Genomic DNA, 21602 nt, shown 5'->3' on the forward strand with positions numbered 1-21602 from the left:
AAACTATAAAATAGAAAATAAAGTTCTATTAAGATGGAGGGTAAATATGTTATTTCAGATTCTTAAATTTAAAGAAAGAGATGATGGAATTTATTTTATAAAGGAGAATAGAAAAAAAAAAGTATAAAAGTTTTTATATGTGGAAAAATTCCGCAAGTAAAAAATAGAAAAAAAAAAAAGCATTTGTACCAAAATTAATTTAAACACATCATCACCATCATCCTGTTCACCAGATTCTCAGTTACATACAATCACTTTCCTTTTCCTTTTTTTTCTCTCCCTCTCTGCACAAAATCTTCTTTTCTTTTTTAAGGTTTTCAATTTTCCCCCCAACTTTCAAAATTTGTCCATCAATTCCTCTCCCTCCGGCTATGGCAACCGGAATTCGGTTACCTCCGGAAGACCTCGATATTTCTCCGGCGGCGCGTGATCTGATCTCCGATGACGACCGTTCAATCGTCGCTGACTCTTGGTCAATCAAGAGCGACTACGGAAGTACTCTCGATGATGATCAACGTTATGCTGATGCTACCGAAGCTCTCACTGCTGCTATGTATCGTGCTGCTTCTGATTACAGGTGATTAGGTCAATTTTATTCTCAATCTGAGTTAATCTGTACTATTTAATATATAAATATATACATGTACGTATATGTGTATATAGTGATTATATATGCGATAATATATGTATCAGTTTTGTAAATGTGATGGTGAATTTAGATGAGCTTATTACCTGAGGTTGTTATTTTTATGAATATGATCAAGTGTATAAGTCATGTACTCATGTTACAATTTTATTTTTTTTTTTTATAAATTGCGAATAACGTGTGCTGAGCTGATTAAGTCCTTTTGATTTATCGTAAGTAGCTTGATATAACCTTAACATATATAGGATTTTGTAAATTGACACATTCGGATACTGAAGCATAGTTATAATAACAGATAGTTAGTTGATAGGAATGAAGCTATTAGGCGGTAAATGCTTTCTGCCTTTCTTAATACGACTCAAGTGTGATTTTCCCTTTATAAGGTCCTGCCGAAGATATTTTGTGCTGCTGAAGGCTTTCAAAATGTATGGTAAAGTAAAACTTTGATTAGGACATGTGATGATTGAAGGTGAATATTGGGAGATATAAAAGTTGTGTGCCATTTGTTAAGATGAGGTCCATTTTTCGGTCTATATCTAGGATTCTGTATTGTTACTCACTTACTCCAAGAGCTAATATTAGTTTTCGGTATTTAAAGCTCTGACAAGGATGAACCTGATGCTGAATCGATTAGTTCGATGCTGGGGTTACAAAGTTACTGGGATGCAGCATATGCAGACGAATTGTCTAATTTTCGTGAACATGGGAATGCTGGTGAAGTTTGGTATGTTGTTCATGACTTACTAGTTTTATCTTCTATGTTTTCTGGCTTGAATACAGTTTAATGCTTTCTTTAGGGAGATGTTGTCTTGCAGAACTACTGTTTTTCCTCGTTTTGGTCTCGGATGATATTATCTCCGTTTAGTCTTTTGAAAAAAGAATTATATCTATTTGCAGGTTTGGTGCAGATGTCATGGAAATGGTTGCTTCCTGGACAAAAGGATTATGCATGGATATTTCTCAAAGACATGGGCAAAGTCACCATGATGATGACGAGTCTGAGCACGTCAGACAAGAGGAGAAAGATTTAGCAGCTTGGAGCGTACTTGATGTTGGGACTGGAAATGGTCTGCTTCTTCAAGAGCTTGCTAAGCAGGGGTATATTTAATATTCGTTCATGCTTTTACTCTAATGATAATAGACAGTTCTTTGTTGTATCTTCATGGCCTCTGTCTTTAGCTCTTTTTCAAATATATTGAAGGAAGAGTAGCATCTGACTCTAAAGTTTGCTTACTCAACACTTTTACTTTTCCCCAACATCTTAGTTTGCATAAATGTACAAAATATACTGTAAATTAGATGAACATATTACATTACATTTACACCAACATGATCAGGTTTGACAAAACAAATTAGGATAGGGATGCTGTATTCTTTTATGTATATTGGCTATCGATCTTATTATGGATACTCTCACAGAACATGATTCATTGACTAACAAGTGATTTGATAATGTTTTGTAGCAATTTGAACGGAATATAAACTATAGATACACACATTAGCTATGTTTGATCTGATGTAGTCTTAAAACGAGTACACCTCATCTCCATCTACCTGCAATTATTTTTGTGTTTATCATACGTTTTGTCAATTCAGGCTCTCTTCCCTTTGGTTAATTTCTTCAATCTTCCTTCATAAATATTGATATATCTTATAATTTGTTTTTCTATAGAGTTAACTTTTTATGTTATCGGTTATAGGTTCTCTGATCTCACTGGAACTGATTATAGTGAAGGAGCAATTAACCTTGCTCGAAGTGTTGCTAATCGTGATGGATTCACTAGTCTTAAACTATTGGTACGATCACACTCATATCAAACTGTTGAATGACCTTGACAATGTTTTTTTTAAAATCTAGTTGTCTATAGCAAAAGCATATTTCACTGCCTTTTTGGCTTTACAGGTCGATGATGTTCTTGAAACAAAATTGAACAAAAAGTTCCAGCTGGTTATGGACAAGGGAACTTTTGATGCTATTGGTCTGCATCCAGATGGACACATTAAAAAGTTAGTGATCATGCTATCGAATAATTGTAATCATTAATTATACTGAACATTGAAATCGACACTTATAGATACCTTGCAAGATAACTATTTCATGCTTGTTTCTCTATCAGTTAATGAGAATTACAATTTGTTTTTGTTTAACTTACAGGATGATGTATTGGGAATCTATGTCGAGACTAGTAGCTCCTGGTGGCCTACTGGTGAGATCTTCTCCCCCTTTTGTTAGTGTCCATGGTTAGATAGTTATGCTCTAGGGTTGCATGATATTTTTGTGGTTATGATTACAACTGAGTGGTGTAGTATATATTGGTTGTGATGAAATTTAATTGGTATAGGTGATAACATCATGCAATAACACTAGAGAAGAACTGGTGCAAGAAGCGGAGAACTTCAATCAAAGAGTGGAGAATAAGGCATGCAAACCCTGTTACTTAGATCATCTTCGCTTATATCCAACATTTATGTTTGGTGGATCAGTTGGGTCTCGTGTTGTCACTGTCGCATTTCTGTTTGGTAGATGGGTCTGAGGATGTATGTGTTGCGTTTGGTAGAGGTTTTGCTGACTCGATTGGAGATGAACCTTAAGGTTGTATGGTTTTTTAGGGTAAGTTTAATCGTGGAACAGCAAAAAAAGAAGTTTAACATGTACAACCGATAATGTATGGAATGCAAGTCTTGTTCTTGGTCGATTGGCTTTGTGATATGCGTGACGTATATTGTTACTGAAGTCTGAACTCACTCGGTATTCCATTGCTATGAAATTGTTTGAAGTTTTGAAAAAACCATATACAGGCCCAACTGTCCACACCCGCAGCTATAACCTTGTAAATGTTTATGCATGGATCGTAAGCAAAACCATACCAATATTTGAAAGGAATTGGTGGTACAGGTACCTTTTTGAGCTCTGCAGTCCAAGGATTAGTCACTACGCATTCCGCAAACCAGACCATTAGAAGAACCAACAATTTTATACACCCAGAGGTAAGAAAAGCTGTCTTCAGGTATATACGTAATAGCGACCCTTCTATGTAAATAACTAAATATGTAACTTTAGAAGATCATCATTATAACGAGAATGGTTCAACAGAAGCTTAACAAAAGAATGTCTGGAAATCAGAGAGTACCATAATTTACACACCCTTTTGCATTGTATCAAACCTTTCACCTCCACTCGTATGAGTATCTGCTCCAAGCCTCCAACACATTAAACCCAATCCCTGCGATCGCCATCTCTCTATATCCGTAAACAGATGGACATGAGGACATCCAATTGTTTTATATAATAGTTTTAATTTATAGGGCCCCCACCCAAAGCAAACAGAAGACAATAAGCCCGTCATCATAGGCCCAAACACTCCCTTTAATTAATTCCTCTTTTTTTTCTTCATTTTACCAAATATCTTATGAGTTAATTATATTATGGTAGATGTGGCTGTTACATGTGGCTGGTCACTGGTGCATATTGTTTAGTATATAATTACCCATAACCTTGACAGAAGCGGGAAGAGTCGTGTGTTTTTGATGCGTGTTTATATTCATGTGCACTTTTGGAATCGGGTACACCAACGTAAACGTATAGCAACGGAGATATAATGGATCGGCCATGTAACATTAATGCATAGATTTTGTATTTGAAAACTAATCATCTCTGATTAATACATTTCCCTACACGATAGTCTCGATCAGCACTCTGGTTTCTATGCATGAAGCTTAAATAAGTTATATAAATCGTTGGAGAAATAGTAAATAAGGTGTACCACAATATAGCTAATTTTGTAATGCTTATGTTGGATTTGGAATAAATATAGAATAGTTCGTCCGTCAAACCAACAATTTTCTTCTCAAAATTTCTTTTTCCTTTGCAATTATATATGTATTTATTGGTCCAAGATTAGGATTCATGTTTGTATGTTCGTTCATGCTCAATATCTTTTGGTTTATATACCAGCAGGGGATGGTTTGGAGATTTTTGACATGACAATAATCAGGGACGAGATAAAAAGGTCAAGCGGGAGACCTCTCGTATGCCTCGGTTTGAATTTCAAAATACAATTATTCTTAATTACTCTCAGATAATATGTTATTTGTCTGTTTTGTTATGACAAACTTTGGTACTAATGATTTGGATACAATATGTGGTTTAATGGATGTTTTGTGATCTGGTTATTTGAATTGTGCCATTATTATTGTTGCATTATTAAATAAAACCCACAATATGTGGTAAGGTGTCTTGAAGTTTAAACTGTATTGGGGTAAACATATTAGTATTGTCTCAGGAAACGGCCATGGCATAACTATGGCGCTATTCAAATATCCAGAAGATAAACTATTGCAACAATTCAGATATTATATATAACTAAAATAGTACAGTAATAATTTGTATCAAACAAAATGGTACCAAAGCTCAATAACAAAATAAATAAGCAATAAATAATCTGACATACATATTCCCAGTTATTATAAAGTAAACAAATTATGAATTTCAAGCTAAATCATGTGAGAACTCTCCCTGTGGTCTCAATCTGGACTCTTTCTTATGTCTCGCTCTGCTTATCATCATTTGTTCAACAATCTGTTAACCATCATGCTGCATGGATATAAATCAGAAGACATTAAGCACCAAAGGACATACAACACATGGATTCTAATCTAATCTTGAAACATAAAATATCAGCAGTTCATCACGAAGGCAAACTTGGTACCATACTTCATTGTGCACGAGACTATATGACGATATTCTACACTGTTCTTATTTAGAATTACTTTATTATAAGTTGCAGTCGAATTTTAGAAACTATTAGCTAAGATAGTAATTGAAGCTATCGTGAAAAAAACTTTGGTCAATCAAACTATTTGAGAACAATCTGGTCCATTTAAGAACAGTTTTTAGTCGAATAATTGCTAGGTGAGTTCATAATCAAATTATCGAGGCTTGTGGATAAAATCGAGGGGTCAAATACAAGTTTATAGGAAATTTGTTCTTAAATTCACTAACGTTAGGAAGAAATTTTTTGTCCAATAGGTATATGTACTCATATAGCACAAGTATTCAGATAACTTTATAAAGTTACTAGCACATACAGCATAATTAGAATAATTCCGCCTCATTCTCTTCCCTTTGTATATACTCGTAGTATAGGAAACATGGAAGAAATCTGGGTAAACATACCGCTAACAACGTGTTTTACCCCTTGTCTTGTAATGCTGTGTCCGAGTTGGTCTCACTTTATTCTTTGTCAGTTGCCTCGGGCATGGGGAGATACAAGGCTCTGCACATATATAGGGGCACCAATGCAGTCCCAAGCTGAGGAAGAACATATACCATGGCAACCATTATCCATTGGAGTGAACTCCCCCAGAGTTCTCATGTAGTGTACGACATTCTTAATCTCATAATCACATGGAATCAGTTCCCAAGACCGCTGTTTGTTGTACAACCATTTGTTAGAGGAATATGATTTATAATTGTATATGCATAAACATCCTTGGACGACCCCGAGTCTGTGGTCATCATTACATTCAAATTCATCTAATTCTGGTTGAGGGATTTCTCTAAATTCCTCTGTAGATAAATCAAAAGAGAGAATCACTTTACGATCCTGATGTGTGAAATCTAGCTTTAAATTTATAAACACGATTCACTGAAAATACTGATTACTACACACTCACAGGCAGTGCACCTGATCGCATGAAGTATAGTGAAAACTGGTAAGCCGAGATCGTTCGCAAGGACTTAAATAAGCAATTGTAAACATTAAATGATTCAAGTAAAAGATGGGGGTTTTGTGGCCGAGTTGCCACGTTGCAAGTAGTTAGTTTGAAAAGTTAGTAATCCCAAAGGATTAATCGAAAGAGAAGTTTGTTGTTGAAAACAATAATTTAAAAGTCACCCATCTTGATTTCGCTCAACAGAATGTTAGGATTGCACATTTGATGAAGATCAAATTCAATTTAGTGATTAAATGACCGAAACTCAAATTAATCGCCAACCCCGTACCCGTCAAGTTAACAACTTATTCGACTCTCTTGTATAAACTAGTTTCATTATTAAGACCGGTACCCCGAGACGCCTTTTTATAACTTCCCTAGTTAAACAATGGTTCTGGTCATTTCAGATAACAATTTTGTCTATTGATTGTACCCAACCGTCAACCCGTTAATTCTTATCAAATACTGATTACCCTCTACCGTACCCGTCATAGAACCAATTGCTTCTAATTAAGCAATCAAAATAACTTATACCCAAATCCTAGTCGTCACTAAGCAATGAATATAAATTATCCGCAATCACTAAGTGAATTACAAAGAATTAATAGATTAAGTTCACGACAAAATGTTAAATCAAATCACTTGAATTAATAAATATTGTGCAATCCCTACATAATGTCTCACTCCATCAAGATGGATGAAAAGGCGATTAGCCACTCATATTAAATATGAAATAACAAATCAAAACGAAATAATTCATTGTTACCGAATACAAAGGATTGAAAAACGAATAACGAAATGATTCTGAACGAGTCTTTGATCCTCCAAAATGATGAAAAATAAGATAAACCCTAGAAAAAGCTCTTCAAATCGTCTGGAAAGTGAAAGATAGCCTTTTGGAATGTTTTTGCAGCTATTTATATGATGTAGAAAAGTGGACAGATTCGACGCCCAGGTGCATCGCCCATTCACTAAGTGCGTCGCACATTCTCGTTGACTTTCTTGACTTTGACTTCTGTTGACTGGCCTTGTCGTCTATTGAATTTGTGCGTCGCACATTTGAGGGAGTGCGAAGCACTTATTTCCTCGACACGAATAACGGCGACGCACATATGAAAGTGCGTCGTACTCTTAGGTTGACCAGCATTGACCTTTTGACCAGCCTTGACTTTCTTCGATTCTTCACCTACGAGCCACGTGAAACATCCGTAAACACTTGTTTTGCTCCAGGAACTTCGTTTTCTGCAGAATATCGCTTAGGTACCTGTTTTCCACCTAAAACACTAACAAATACCATAAACGCACCAAATGTATACGAAAACGACTCGTAAACCTTACTAAACGACACTTTAAGCTATGGGAAATGGGCATAAAATACGTCATATCAGATCCTTTTCATAACTTCTCATAAACCAATGAAGGGCCCCGTCACATAAAACGCCAGACCTACCACTTTTAATGTGGCCATAGTTGACTTGTCCTATGAGCCTCCAAGCCGGTGACAAGGCTTTCAACATGAACACATAAAAACTCGTAGGCATATCTCGCCTTAACCATGGCCAGGTCCAACTTTCCACAACCGCAGCTATAACCTTGTAATCATCTATGTATGGATCATAACCAAAAGCAACACAAAATTCGTATTCAGTACAACGCAAGTAAGTAATACGTGGTAGTAGCACTTTTTTGAGCTCGGAAGTCAAAGGATTGGTCACTATAAGTTTTTTATAATCTATTTGGCAAACCAAACCATTAGAAGAACCAACAATACCATACGACTGGTAGTAATGAAAGTAGCCTTCAGGTATGTTGGTAGGCCTAGCGACCCTTCTATGTCCAAGTAAGTTTAGATCATCATTGTTGCGAGAATAGGTTAACTGAAGTTTAACAAAAGATTGACTTAAAATCAGAGAGCACCATGACTTACACACCGTTTTGCATCGTATCAAGTCTTTTATCTCCAATCGAACGAGTATTTGCTCCAACACATCAAACGCAATCCCTGCAGTCGCCATTAGCCAATAAACCATGGAAACAGAGCGACATACAATTATTTGTTTATATACTTTACTAGTTTTGTTTTCTATAGGCCCCGCCCAAAGCAATCAGAAAACAATAAGCCCGTCATCACAAGCCCAAACACTCCCTTTAATTAACTCTGCGGTCTCTGCCTCCTTGTCTTTTCTTTTTTTCTTTTGCTTCTTTTTATCAAACTAGCTAACACATCTAACAAGGGTTCAATCCAAACATTTTAATAGAAGTTTTGCTACTAATATAGTAATATGTACTAACTACTAAAAAACTAATTCCAGGTTTGGTTTGTTGTTATATGATGAGAAAAATCCATAAAAAAAAACCATTTTACACAAATTTCCTATTAAAGATTTTACCTAGTTTCGTCTATTTAAAGAATCTCATTTTTTAAAATTACGCATTAAAGGAAGCCCTCCATTAAGTTTCACATCACCAAAAGTGCTTACGTGGCCTTTAACTTTTACTAAAGTAACATATATGGATGGAGGGTTAAGTGCAAAAATCGTCATGTGGTTTGTCAGTCTTCATCCTTCCGTTAACTTTTTGTTCAAAATCATCCTTATGGTTTGCACTTCGTCCCAAAATCTGTTAAGTCCCCCCACATTCAAGTCATCCCTATGTTTTGTTGTTTTTGCATTTTTCACCCTTGTAGTTTTTTTTTATTTTAAATTCAGACATTTAATCAAACACAATGTCTGCATAATTTTTTATTATATATATATATATAGTTGTGAATGTAATGATATACATAAACAACAAATCCCATTAAAAACAATAGAGTCATGGTTCGCTCTACCAGATAAGGAGGCTTGTTAACATCAAAATTCAAGTTCTCATTTGCACTGAAAGTACCTAATGAGCACAAATCAAAGCCCGACCCGGTACGTGCAAATTCGAAACCCGAAAGTACAACAAAATCGAACCTGTAACAAGCGGAGAAAATGAAGTGGCAGTGGGTTGAAAGAATGTAAAAGGGAGTATTGCGTAGAATGGGTTGATATATTTTTGGTTAATAGATTTGTAGGAGTTCGGTAAAAGTACATGACTTTAATTAACCTCCCAAAGTAGCTATCATTCTTCTTTTTTTTTTGAAAATTATTTATTTAATTATAGTTAGCTTATATATTTTCTTTAACAACGAGTTAATATTTGGTAGTTAGCATTTTAGAGCCCACAAATCCACAATGGCATCTAATTTGCAGTATGTAAAACTTAAACCACATATGTCTGAGATAAAACCTAGGATTCTCGAAAACCCCCTAATAATCCACTCATACAAATATAGGATGTGAAATTCAAACCCTAGTGGTTTTCCGTACTTTTAAAATAGTAAGGTATATATAATTAAAAAGAAATGTACTACTTATACGGAGTATAATTGTATAGTGTGCAGAGTATCATTTTTGGAACTAGACTTTTCACTACCTCAACAATTGGAAGTCCGAAAAATTATTTTTGACAAACATGATTAAGTCATTATAAAGACACTTGAACTGTAGAAAATTTTATTATGTATTGAATTGTTTTGCTTTTTGAAAATAATAAGACTATGTGAAGTGTAAATGTGCAATGGATTTTTGCTGAATATGATGTTTATATAATACAACCCATTGCAATGAGTAAAAAAATGATAGGAATGGAAATAGGAGCTGTGGACACTTAATTTGCTTTTTTATTGTGTTTGTTTGTCATCATTCTATATTTTTTTTGTTTTTTGTTGTGTGTATAAATGTAATTGCAGTGTGTAAGTTGGTATGTATGGATCGAGATGATATGGATCCCAGTGGTATATATTCTTTTTTCCTTTTAAAATATTTTACTCTTTGAACCTTAAAGTTATTACAGGTATATGTTAACAAAGTATTAAAATACAAGCTTTTTTTGAAAAGTATTGAAATAACTTAACTATTATATATATTTTTAGTTATTACCAAAGTTTTTTATTCATAAAATAAATATATTATACTTTAATAAATATGTGTCTTTTATGATCGTTTTATTTTAAAAGTATTGTAGTGTTTATATGAAGTTTTATTTTAATTATCTAAAATTGTTATGTTTTTATTAAAAAATTAAAAGTGTTACTCTATTTTAATATATAAATAATGGTATGGTGTAGTAATTGTTACGAATGTGGCGTAGTTGTTAGATGATATTGTATGATACTGACGTGACGCTGATATGTCACACCACCTGATGTGGTGGTGTGAACCATTACAACCACTCTAGGCTTCCAGTAAGCATTATATAACATGTTGTAGTTAAAAATGTTACGCCATTTTATTTCGTTGTCCGGTCCCTCTCAACTTGAAATTCTACCTCCGAAAACGCGGGTGATGTTACTAGATAATTAGTTATATACAAGAACCCATATTCATAGACCAGTGTGTATTGCATGTTTGAAATCAAACAATGCAAACGATCGAGAATGTTCATTTGCGTGAAATCCATACATCAATTACCGAGTAATTTTTTTTCCACGTGTAACTTTTAGACTACTACACCTTGTATCGTATCAACTTATAATTATACCCCATGCCAGACGTCAACTTATAATTGGTACATCATATCCTCTTCCTAATTCAAAACCCACCAACGCACAGGTCGACTAGTCATGTTTTAGTTCATTTCTACTCCTGTTGATGACGACATATATAATTTGTTACTATTAGGATGATGGCAATATATGGTCATGGGCATAGGCATGGACCTAGGCATGCCCATGCCTAGCGGCAAACATCGCCGCTAAGGTCAAGACATGAGTTAGGCATGAGTGATTTCGGCATACATTGCCGCTTAGGTATGGAAGATATATATATATATATATATATATTTAAAGAGTTAAGGAGGAATAGGAGAGAGAGTTGGTATGATTGAAGAAAAATAATAAAGGCATGGTAAGGCATGAAGAGACATGTTTTTAAGAGATTGTGTAGGTATAGTAAGCTTCAATCAGTGCGTAGAATGTAGTTAGACTAAACGGAAGAGAGTGTTCCTCGGCCAAAGAGTGGTTGGGGACGCCTGGAAAAACGCCGGGTACACCGCCCCCAACGGAGTTCTTGGAGAAAAAAAATAGGAGACCGGCACGAAAAGAACGGGAGGCAATATTCTATGGAAGTGAGCCAAACGGCTCTTTTGGACCCCATCCCAACGTTTAGTTTGACCAGATTTTGATTTTGATTTTTTTTAATTCCCTAAATCTCTATATATATACTAAATCTCTTTCACTTAATAAAACACTCTCTTTCACTTAATAAAACACACACAACATTACATATATCTGTACTATTCTATTTCTTTTTATTTCTTTATCATCTTCATAGAATGTCTTCTTCGTCATCATCATCGTCTTTTGATTCGTTCGGTTCCGATGATTATGATGATGCCGTTGAAAGTGCGGTTGTTGCGGCCGTTACTTTGGCCATTCGGGTCGCGCGAGAGGAGGAGGAGGAAGAAGCAGAGAGACTGTAATGTTTTAGAGCTTTAGGTCTAATAGTGTAGGTAGTTGGATCTAAAGTAATTTCTAGTTATAATTGCGTTTGTAATGTTTTATTCATGTAGTGATTTTTGCGCCATATAGAAATCAAGTCTTCTTACTTTGCTGTAAATTAATACAGTTTTTACGTTTCATATCGGCAATTTTACACAAAACTAAATGATTTAGGTAATTATAGATTTTCAGATCGTTTTTAAGAGATTGTGTAGTTATAGTAAGCGTTAATGTAGTCATGTATCTATTATGTTTAAGAGCTTTAGATCTAAAGTTAAATTTTAGTTAGCTTATATATTTGCGTTTGCAGTGATTTTTGCGCCAGATATAATCGAAATCATCTTACCTTTTCGTTAATTTGTACAGTTTCTATGTTTCATATTTGCAATTTTACAAAACTAAATGATTTCATGTTGCAGTTGCAGAGGTATTTATTAACACAGTAGAAAACATTCAGATCCTTCATATGCTTTTTTGGGAATTTTTTGTACGGATACGAAAGTTTTCAACCCATGTGGTGTAAGTATGAACTATTGTTTTGAATTTTGTAAAACTACGAAAGACGGTGTCCAAGACACCGGTCTTGAGATTTCTGAACAGAGCCGGTGTCTAAGACACCGGTCTTAGATGTGTTTGAGACACCGTTCTTCACAAGCCGGTGTCTTAGAGGCCGCTTTTTATTCTTTTTCTTCCTGCCAAAGCCGGTGTCTTAGACACCGGTCTTAGTAACCTTTTTTTTCGTAAACTGATGAGTTTAGTTTGAGTATTAAGGATGTTCCATTTTTTCCGGCGGCGAGTTGGGAGAAAAAGGTTGAAGAAGATACAAAGTTTATAATATATATAATCGAGTTGGAAGAAAAAGGTTGAAGAATATAGTGATCATTTTACCAGTGAGTCACTCTGCTTGTTGAGTATCATAGTGATCATTTTTACCAGTGAGCCGCTTTGCTTGAAGCCTTGAATCGAATCAAACAAATATATATAGATATTTTTCGCTTTGCTTGGGAGTTGGACCTTTGGCTGTCAACCACTACATCTTTAGTATTTTTCTTTTTTTTTTTCTTTCGACTTTCAATGGATATTACTTACCAATTTAATTTAAATTTTTTCTAAAAAATACCTTTTTTTAATTAATTGTAAATCATAAAAACGGAAAACCTAATGGGTTAAAAGTCTTCCCTATGTAAAACAAAAATTTTAAAATACATTGTGTAATGTATATATACTTTTTATTTTGTTTAAATCATTTTATTGTTGGATGAATATCAATTCAGCTGAAGATTATTTTAATATTAATAGGCTTTTGAAGCATTTCATGAATGTAAAACATGAATATTTTATTGGGTGTAAACTGTAAAGCATGTCTTATAGAGCCACATACTTTTTCATTTTTTTAATAGCAGGACACGTATAGACCCAAGAAAACTAGCAGCTGGTTTTTTAAACAACCAACAATTTCCATAAACATTTTCAGTTTCTGCTTCTCTTTCTATCATATATACACAGTCACACACATATATTTTCATGTATATATCTCTCTCTTCTCCCATTCTTCATACAAGCCATTAATTAGTCTCGTTTGATTTTCCAATCTTTGCCTTCTAATTATCTTTTTTTTGTGGTTTCTTTTCCTTAATATATATATGCTTGATAAGTTCGGCGATTATATATATCATAAACTAAATTTGTACGTAGCTTCTTCAACCTTTTTTCTTCCCAAAATCAAATTCATCCATAGATCATACACTTAAAACCTCTATTTCTTCTTTATCTATTTCTTTTAATATTGCCAGCTTTCATACATACTTAAACTAAAAAGCTCACAGTATGGTTTAATATATATATATATCGAAACATGGCCATAATTTGTATGCTTTCAAACACAGTGTTCCCGAGTTCATGAAAAAATGGGCTTTAAGACCGGTGTCTAAGACACCGGCTTTGGCAGGAGAGTACAAAACCAAAGAAGATCGGGCTCTAGGACACCGGCTTTGTCTCAAAAGTTGCCACGTAATCTAAGACCGGTGTCTTAGACACCGGCTGTGTTCCAGAAATCTCAAGACCGGTGTCTTGGACACCGTCTTTCGTAGTTTTACAAAATTCAAAACAATAGTTCATACTTACACCACATGGGTTGAAAACTTTCGTATCCGTAAAAAAAATTCGCTTTTTTGGTCATTCACAAAAGCTTGAAAGCACTGTCATATTTTAGCTGTTAACAAGCTACAGAATCAGTTCCATTTCCTAACCTTGTTATAAGTAACGAGTTCGTTGTTAATAGTAGTTTGTAACTTTATCTATAATACAGTTGGACAATTAATTAATTATAATGTTAATTATGTTAGTCCAGCTGATTTCACTTTTAGCTTGATAATTTAAAGTTTATGCACTATTTTGCAGCATGAATTTACTCAATGATTTATTCATATAGTAAGCGTTAATCAGTGTGTATAATGTAGTTATGTATCAATTATGTTTCAGAGCTTCAGGGCTGTAGTTAAATCTGAAATTTATGTTTAGTTAGCTAGTATATTTGCGTTTGTAGTGATTTTTGTGCCATATATAATGGAAGTCATCTTTCTTTTCCGTAAATTTGTACAGTTACTACATTTCATATCAGCAATTTTATACAAAACTAAATGATTTCATGTTGCAATATTGCAGAGGTATTCATCAAAATTGAAAAATATTCAGATCCTTCGTATACTTTTTACTCATTAAAGAAAGCTTGAAAGCAGTATCACAATTTAGCTAAGCCATTTTTAGCTGTTAACAAGCTGCATAATCAGTCCTATTTCCTAATATGTACGTGTGTTTGGTGTATGTATTAAAATGCTTGGCTAATTATTGCAGATGGAACCTGTGGAAGTTAATTTTCATCAATTCACTTTGGGCCTTTACAAAGAGTATAATGTCGTGGAGCCCTTTAAGTTGCTGTGTGATGAGGAGTTCCTGGACATGTTGACAGTGAACAAGCTGCTAAATAGCCACATAAACAAAGTTCTGGGAGAAAGCAGAGTTTAGTGCACTCCACAGTGAGTTATCGGCCCATGTGTTGTACAGTATTCTATATAACCATGTATCGTTTAATTAGCTTACAACTGTTTCTGTCGATGTGTTATTACAAGACCTGGTCTGGATGTGAAGAAGATAGCTTGCTTCCACATTTGGGAAGATACTAAACCTACACAATGCATCAATAAGATTCTGGGGCATGAAAATCCGGATACTTACATACTGGCCACACTTTATGCGAAACGTGGAAAAAAATTGCAAAAGAAGGTAATTAACAATTAAGTTTATGTTATATAGTATCTTAACAAATTAAGATGGGTTTATATCATATAGTATCTCAGCAAATTAAGATGGTTTCAGATACCTACCATCCCAGTCATGATCGGGAATGCAGATGGCACTGTCAGAATTATGAGGCCATCTCGCTACCTGTAGAACCATGATAATGACGGTGATGATGAAATGGTTATTGTGAAGGCAAAGAATAAAACTTGCAAAGCTAGGATTGTTGAACATGAGAGAGCCCAAGCAAAAAAGAATGATAAGAAGGAGGCTAAGAAGCGTGAACCAGAGATTGAAAAGAAGCTGGAGCACCAAGCCCAGCGTAAAGCAAAGAGTGATAGGGCTAAGAAGCGTGAAGCGGTGATTGAGATGAAGCTGGAGAACCAGTCCAAGCGTAAAGCAAAGAGTGATAAGGCTAAGAAGCGTAAAGAAGAGATTGAGAAGAAGCTGGAGAACCAGTCCAAGCGTTTGAAAACAACATCCAGCTCAAATTAACTCCCAAGCGCGATAACTGTATGATTCCGTGGTTGTTTGTGTGCATAGCTGTGTGAGGAAATACTCAGTCTACTTTTACTTCCCCCGATAAACAAAGTTGAATATTTTTGATGTGCTATTGAATAATTGATTGTGTGTGTTTTCTTGTTTATAAAACTTTGTGTTTGATTTTTCTGTGATTGGGTGATCCCCATTTGGGCTGACGAACCAAAATACGTATGTATTAGCTAAAGTGCTACTTAGGCTGGATGTGTTATATAAGGTGTTCTTAATCATAAGAGGGCTGGATAACGTCCCAGGACATTACGGGTTGAGGCTAGTTAGGATGGGTTGACCCATCACTACCTTTTGTCCATCCCTCTTCAGTTTTAGTTCTATTGTATGCTTAATCATGGCTCTTATGCTCATCAATTTCAACAGGTTTATTTGGGATATGTTGAGGGTGAGTCAGACGGGCATGTCGTTAAATTTGGCCTAGTCAGACGGGATATATTGATGACTTGTATTATGATTAGACCACAATAATAAAGGCTATGCTATGCTTAACTTTTTTCTTACAGAGTATGTGCTAGTGTTAACTTGGATGACATCCTTATCCATAGTATACACGGGGATCAAACGCATGCATATTGTGTTTCTGGAACAGTCCAAGTGTGTATTTGGAAGTCCAGAGTCTTACATTCATATGTCATTTTTAGGTGTTTGAGATGGAGAAAATTTGAGTAACAAAAAGGTATATTTGCTGTTAATGAACGCCTGCAAAAGGTTTCAGGACTCTCCCTGCATATTTCTCATTTATTCTGCTGTGCAATTGGGTTTGGTTAGATGGGCTGAATAACATGTAGCAGGCCACTATGGGTTGAGGCAGTTTGGGTCAGGATGGGTATCATGCTTCCGTTTTAGATATATTCTATGCTTAATCATGTCACCCATGCTCATCAATATCAATACGGTGATTTGTAATATGTTAAGGGTGAGTCAAAACAGGCAAGTCTTCAAATTAGTCACGTTAAATAAAAATAGATTTGTCTGCAATATCTGAACCAATTTCTCGTTAAATAAAAATAAAATAATACGTAATTACACAAGTAGTAATCAGAGTTGACTAAGTTGTCACGTGATTTAATGGCCTGCTTAACCACTATGATCAAAACCGGTGGCTCGGCCCTCATGGGTGGGAGTTTTCTCATGTCTCATTTTGGTAATTGGCATGAGTATTTCCACTCATCTTGAAGCTCTTGCAGTTAATGTTTCGGGATGAATTTAGAGATTGTTGTTATTGGTTCTTTTATAGATTGAAAGTGTATTTGTAATTGTACCTTTGACAACTAGCACCTTGTTAGTTTGCTATTTATTAATAAAAAATTTTAGCCGTTCTAAAAAAAAGGGAGAATTTCATATATGTCCTATATTAATACCCTAATTATATATTTACCCAATTTAAATTAATAATTACATATATATCCAAATTTTATTTAGATTATATCATATTTATCCATTGTGTTATAAAATCATTTATAATCAAGTTTACTCAACAAATTCTCTATTTGTCCTTTCTAACTAACAACCAATTACATTTTAACCGAATTATATAAGTAATTCACAAAGTGAACCTCTACAAAATCTAAACACATTTCGAAGCTGCAGTTACACATATGTGATCGGGTATGAATCAGTAGAGCAAAAGACACACACACACACACTGTAAGAAAGCTTTTGTATATTCACGTAATAATAGGGATGACAACGTGCAAGAAAAACCCGTAATCAGCGGATACCTATTTGTCATGGACTGAAAAATTTTAATATTATCTGTGGATACGATACGTATATAAATATGTAACCATTTACGGGTCGCGAACGGATAAGGGGTACACTATATCCGTCATGGATAAATCTGCGAACTCGTATTTTTTAGCAAAACTTTAGCTTGAAGTTTTAAAGCTACTTTTAACGATTGAAATAAATTCATAATGATCCATTTTATATGCAAATTTATGTAAATAATGCCAATTTATTGTATGAAATATTATTGTGCATTATGACAAGAAATACAAGGAATTAGGGGTTAACTAAACAAATAATATGACATAATCATCTTTTTGAAGACAGGCAAGATCATAGGTCTATTTCCCTATGAATATGTGATTATAAATCATTTTATAACACAATGGATAAATATGATATAATCTAAACAAAATTTGGATATATATGTAATTATTAATTTAAGTTGGATAAATATGTAATTAGTGTGCCAATATGAGACATATATGGAATTTTTTTAAAAAAAAAGAAACCACTATGATGATATCCCACGACCGTTTCCCGAGACAATACCACTCCAATATGTTTACCCCAATAAAGTTTGAACTTCAGGACACCTTACCACATATGGTTGGTAGGATTGAAATATTGCAACAATAACAATGGAACAATATAAAATCACCAGAACCCAAACCATTTATTAAACGGATAGAGATTCTCTCAAGTTATCCCAACTTGAGGGGTAAAGTTTGGAAGATCTTGACCCTTGAATTAAAATTAAGGGTTAAGATTCAAAAATGATTATCAAATCTGGACCCTTGATTTTAATTCAAGGGTTGAGATCATCCTAACTTGACCCCTCAAGTTGATAATAACTTAAGGGAATCCCCACCCTAAATATCTACCAATATACTAAAACAGGATTGATGCTTTTTTTGATGGACACTTGAATTATTATTTATACGACATGTGTCCTTTTTAAATTCCTAATTTTAAATTACCTTATTACTATCAAACACTAATTTAATCATTAATATAATATCTAATAAGCAATCTTTATGTAATCGTTTAGGAATATAGAATTTGGAAGAACTTGAGTTTGTTGCAAACTCCATTTGTTAATTACATGAATCATCAATGAATAAATAAGGTTTTTTAATATTTTTATTATTATATATCAATATCAATATCAATAGATTAGGTAAGTTAATGATTAGTATTATTAACAAATATTTTTTAAACAAATCGATACATTATATGAAAATAATAATTATAAAACAATTATATATATTTTAAATTATTTATATAGATATATATCTTGAAATTATATAAGGTAATTAAAATCTATCTACCTAAATTTTAAAAATAGGTTTCGTTCAAATATTGTGTCACATATTAATTAATAGATGTTACAATTTGTTTTTAGTATATTGGTAGATCTACAATCTTCATCATTACACACTCACCCATACAACCATCCTCTTCACTCTACCGACGACAGATCATTTAACAGCTGCTTTGAAGAGATTTCGCCAAATATTATATTAATGATTAAATTAGTGTTTGATAGTAATAAGGTAATTTAAAATTAGGAATTTAAAAAGGACACATGTCGTAGAAATATTAAGCCAAGTGTTCATAAAAAAAAATCAATCATGTTTTAGTATATTGGTAAATATTAACAGGATAAGTTCACTATGAAGCTAGCATTAGAGAGACTCATGAAGCATATCAAGTATTATCTCCAGGAACAAAAATAAATAATCATACAATAAATATGGTCAATCCGTACATCGTACAAGTATTAAGACTAGTATATATATATATATATATATAAAATAAATGGAAAATAAATATTGTATCCAAACCAGTGGTACCAAAGTTTGTTATTATGTTATAACAAAACAAACAAATAACTTATTATCTGAGAGCTGAAAATAAATACTGTATTCTGAAATTCAAACCGAGCTAGCATACGATAAGTCTCTGGCCTGCTTGACCTCTTTATCTTGCCCCTGATTACTGTCATGTCAAAAATCTCGTAACCATCCTGCAGGTATATAAACCAGAAAACATTAAGCGTGCATGAACATGCAAACATGAATCCTAATCTTGGACCAATTAATAAACATAATAGCTAGCAGAACTGCAGAAGGAAAAGAGATATTACTGTATTAGTACTCGTATATATATTAAATTCCAAATTAAACATAAGCATAACAAAATTATCATTGTGGTATAAGGACTCTTCTTATTTAGAATTACTTTATAATATTAAGTCTTATTCAAATGTTGACACCATTCGCCCCAGATAGCAATTGATCGAAGATATCATGAACAAAATTTCAGGAAAGTCGTACGTACGTCGTAGTTTGCAGTAAAACTTTCTTTAATTACCTCTAATCATAGCTAGCACTACTTTGGTTAAATTAATTAGCATTGTCAAGATCAAAAAGGCTGATCTAACATAAATGAAGATCAAGATAAGAGATTAATGTCGTCTTCAATCAAACAGCCATAATAATGTACCGAATGCAAACATATATATATATATATATATACACTTGAAGGGTAAAGCTAAGGTTGCTTGGAGCTTAGGAAGCTAATGCTAGCTTCCTAATACTTGATATGCTTCATGAATCTCTCTAATGTTAGGGGGGTTGGGCATTAGGAAGCTCTCTGATGTTAAAAATAGTCTTATGACTACTCACATATGGAGCATAATGACTCGTAGAAAATCAGTATGGGTAGAGTGGGTTTATTCCTATAAATTGAAAGGATGTAATTTTTGGGCTGTGGCTCCTCATGCGGGCATGAGCTGGGGTTGGCGCAAACTGCTACAAATTAGAACCAAGATAAGGCCTCACATTTGGACCAAAGTCGGGAATGGAAAGAATGCTTCAGCTTGGTTTGACAAATGAAGCGATATGTGCCCGTTATGGGAGCATGTTTCTCCAGGACAGGTTATGAGGTCAGGTTTCTCTTTAAATACTACAGTTCATGATATAGTTAATGAGGGGAGTTGGCAATGGCCCGTGGCATGCATGGAACGATTTGTTCCCGGTGCTATATGATATCCCTGTTCCCGGTGCTATATGATATCCCTGTACCTACCCTTAATTTGAATGAGAGTGATGTTTTGGTTTGGCATGACATAAATGGAAATGAGAGTAGCTTTTCCTCTAGTAGCGTATGGGATACGTTAAGGAAACGAGGGGAACTTATACCGTGGGTGAATATGGTTTGGTTTCCTCATGCTATTCCTCGACATGCTTTTCATATTTGGCTTATTTTCAAAAGGAAACTTAAGACCCACGACAAAATGAAGGTGTGGGATGCCGGGAGTGCAACTAACTTGAATCTCCTTTGCTGCTCGTTGTGCAAAAAGGGGCCTGATTCGCACGATCACCTTTTCTTTGAATGTTCATATTCTCTGCAGGTTTGGTACTCAATAAGACACTTGGCTAATATGCAACACATATCAGAGCGCTGGGATGACATTACGGCTTGGTTAATACCGATATCTAAGAGCAAATCGGGTTATAGTGTTACTGGCAGATTGTTAGTGGCTGCTCTTGCTTATTACATTTGGCAGGAACGCAACAACCGCATGTTTACCAACCTGGAACGAACTCCAGGCCAATTGAAAGAGGCCGTGGAGAGCACTGTTCGTCTTAAGCTTGCGAGCATGAAATTTAAACAATCCCAGAAGACTCTTCGCTTACTGGAACTGTGGAAGCTACCTAAAGAACAAGATAAGGGTGGATAAGGATTGTTGAGGTCGACTTGAGACCTGTAGATCGAGAACATCCTGTTGCTGTTTCAAAATGGATGAAGCTTATCGCTTGTCTATCTCTTATGTACACTTAGAGTTTCTTTAACAAGACTGATGGCTTGTTAGATTGTTCTTATGTTCACTCATATCACTACTACAGAATCGCCGATTTCCCACGGCCAAATCCGTGGGAAATCCATGGGAAAGACGGATTTTCCACGGATATTGGCCGACGTTAAAAGGGGCGTGGGAAACATTTTCTCACGAATTTTCCCACGGCCAATTTATAATTCCCACGGCTTTCCCACGAGCAAATTATTCGTGGAAAAAGTTTCCCACGGATTTATCTTCCCACCGATTTCCCACGAACTTTAACTTCCCACTGA

The 21602-nt window shown here is 34.5% G+C and overlaps 3 protein-coding genes across 3 annotated transcripts; 2 read left to right on the forward strand and 1 right to left on the reverse strand.

The window, feature by feature from the left end:
• The first annotated feature begins 218 nt into the window (after positions 1 to 218).
• LOC122603427 (EEF1A lysine methyltransferase 2-like) lies at positions 219 to 3342 on the forward strand. The gene is made up of 7 exons (XM_043776125.1): positions 219 to 577; positions 1245 to 1370; positions 1544 to 1744; positions 2347 to 2443; positions 2550 to 2653; positions 2802 to 2853; positions 2989 to 3342. The coding sequence occupies exons 1-7, from the start codon at positions 372 to 374 to the stop codon at positions 3178 to 3180; spliced, it is 978 nt and encodes a 325-aa protein (XP_043632060.1). The 5' UTR covers positions 219 to 371; the 3' UTR covers positions 3181 to 3342.
• Positions 3343 to 7740: 4398 nt separating this feature from the next.
• Positions 7741 to 8376, reverse strand: LOC122604679 (putative F-box protein At1g52490). The gene has a single exon (XM_043777550.1). The coding sequence runs from the start codon at positions 8374 to 8376 to the stop codon at positions 7741 to 7743; it is 636 nt and encodes a 211-aa protein (XP_043633485.1).
• Positions 8377 to 20469: 12093 nt separating this feature from the next.
• Positions 20470 to 21210, forward strand: LOC122604680. The gene has a single exon (XM_043777551.1). The coding sequence runs from the start codon at positions 20470 to 20472 to the stop codon at positions 21208 to 21210; it is 741 nt and encodes a 246-aa protein (XP_043633486.1).
• Positions 21211 to 21602: the final 392 nt, after the last annotated feature.

Source organism: Erigeron canadensis, chromosome 6, assembly GCF_010389155.1.
Source record: "Erigeron canadensis isolate Cc75 chromosome 6, C_canadensis_v1, whole genome shotgun sequence".
Lineage (NCBI taxonomy): Eukaryota > Viridiplantae > Streptophyta > Magnoliopsida > Asterales > Asteraceae > Erigeron > Erigeron canadensis.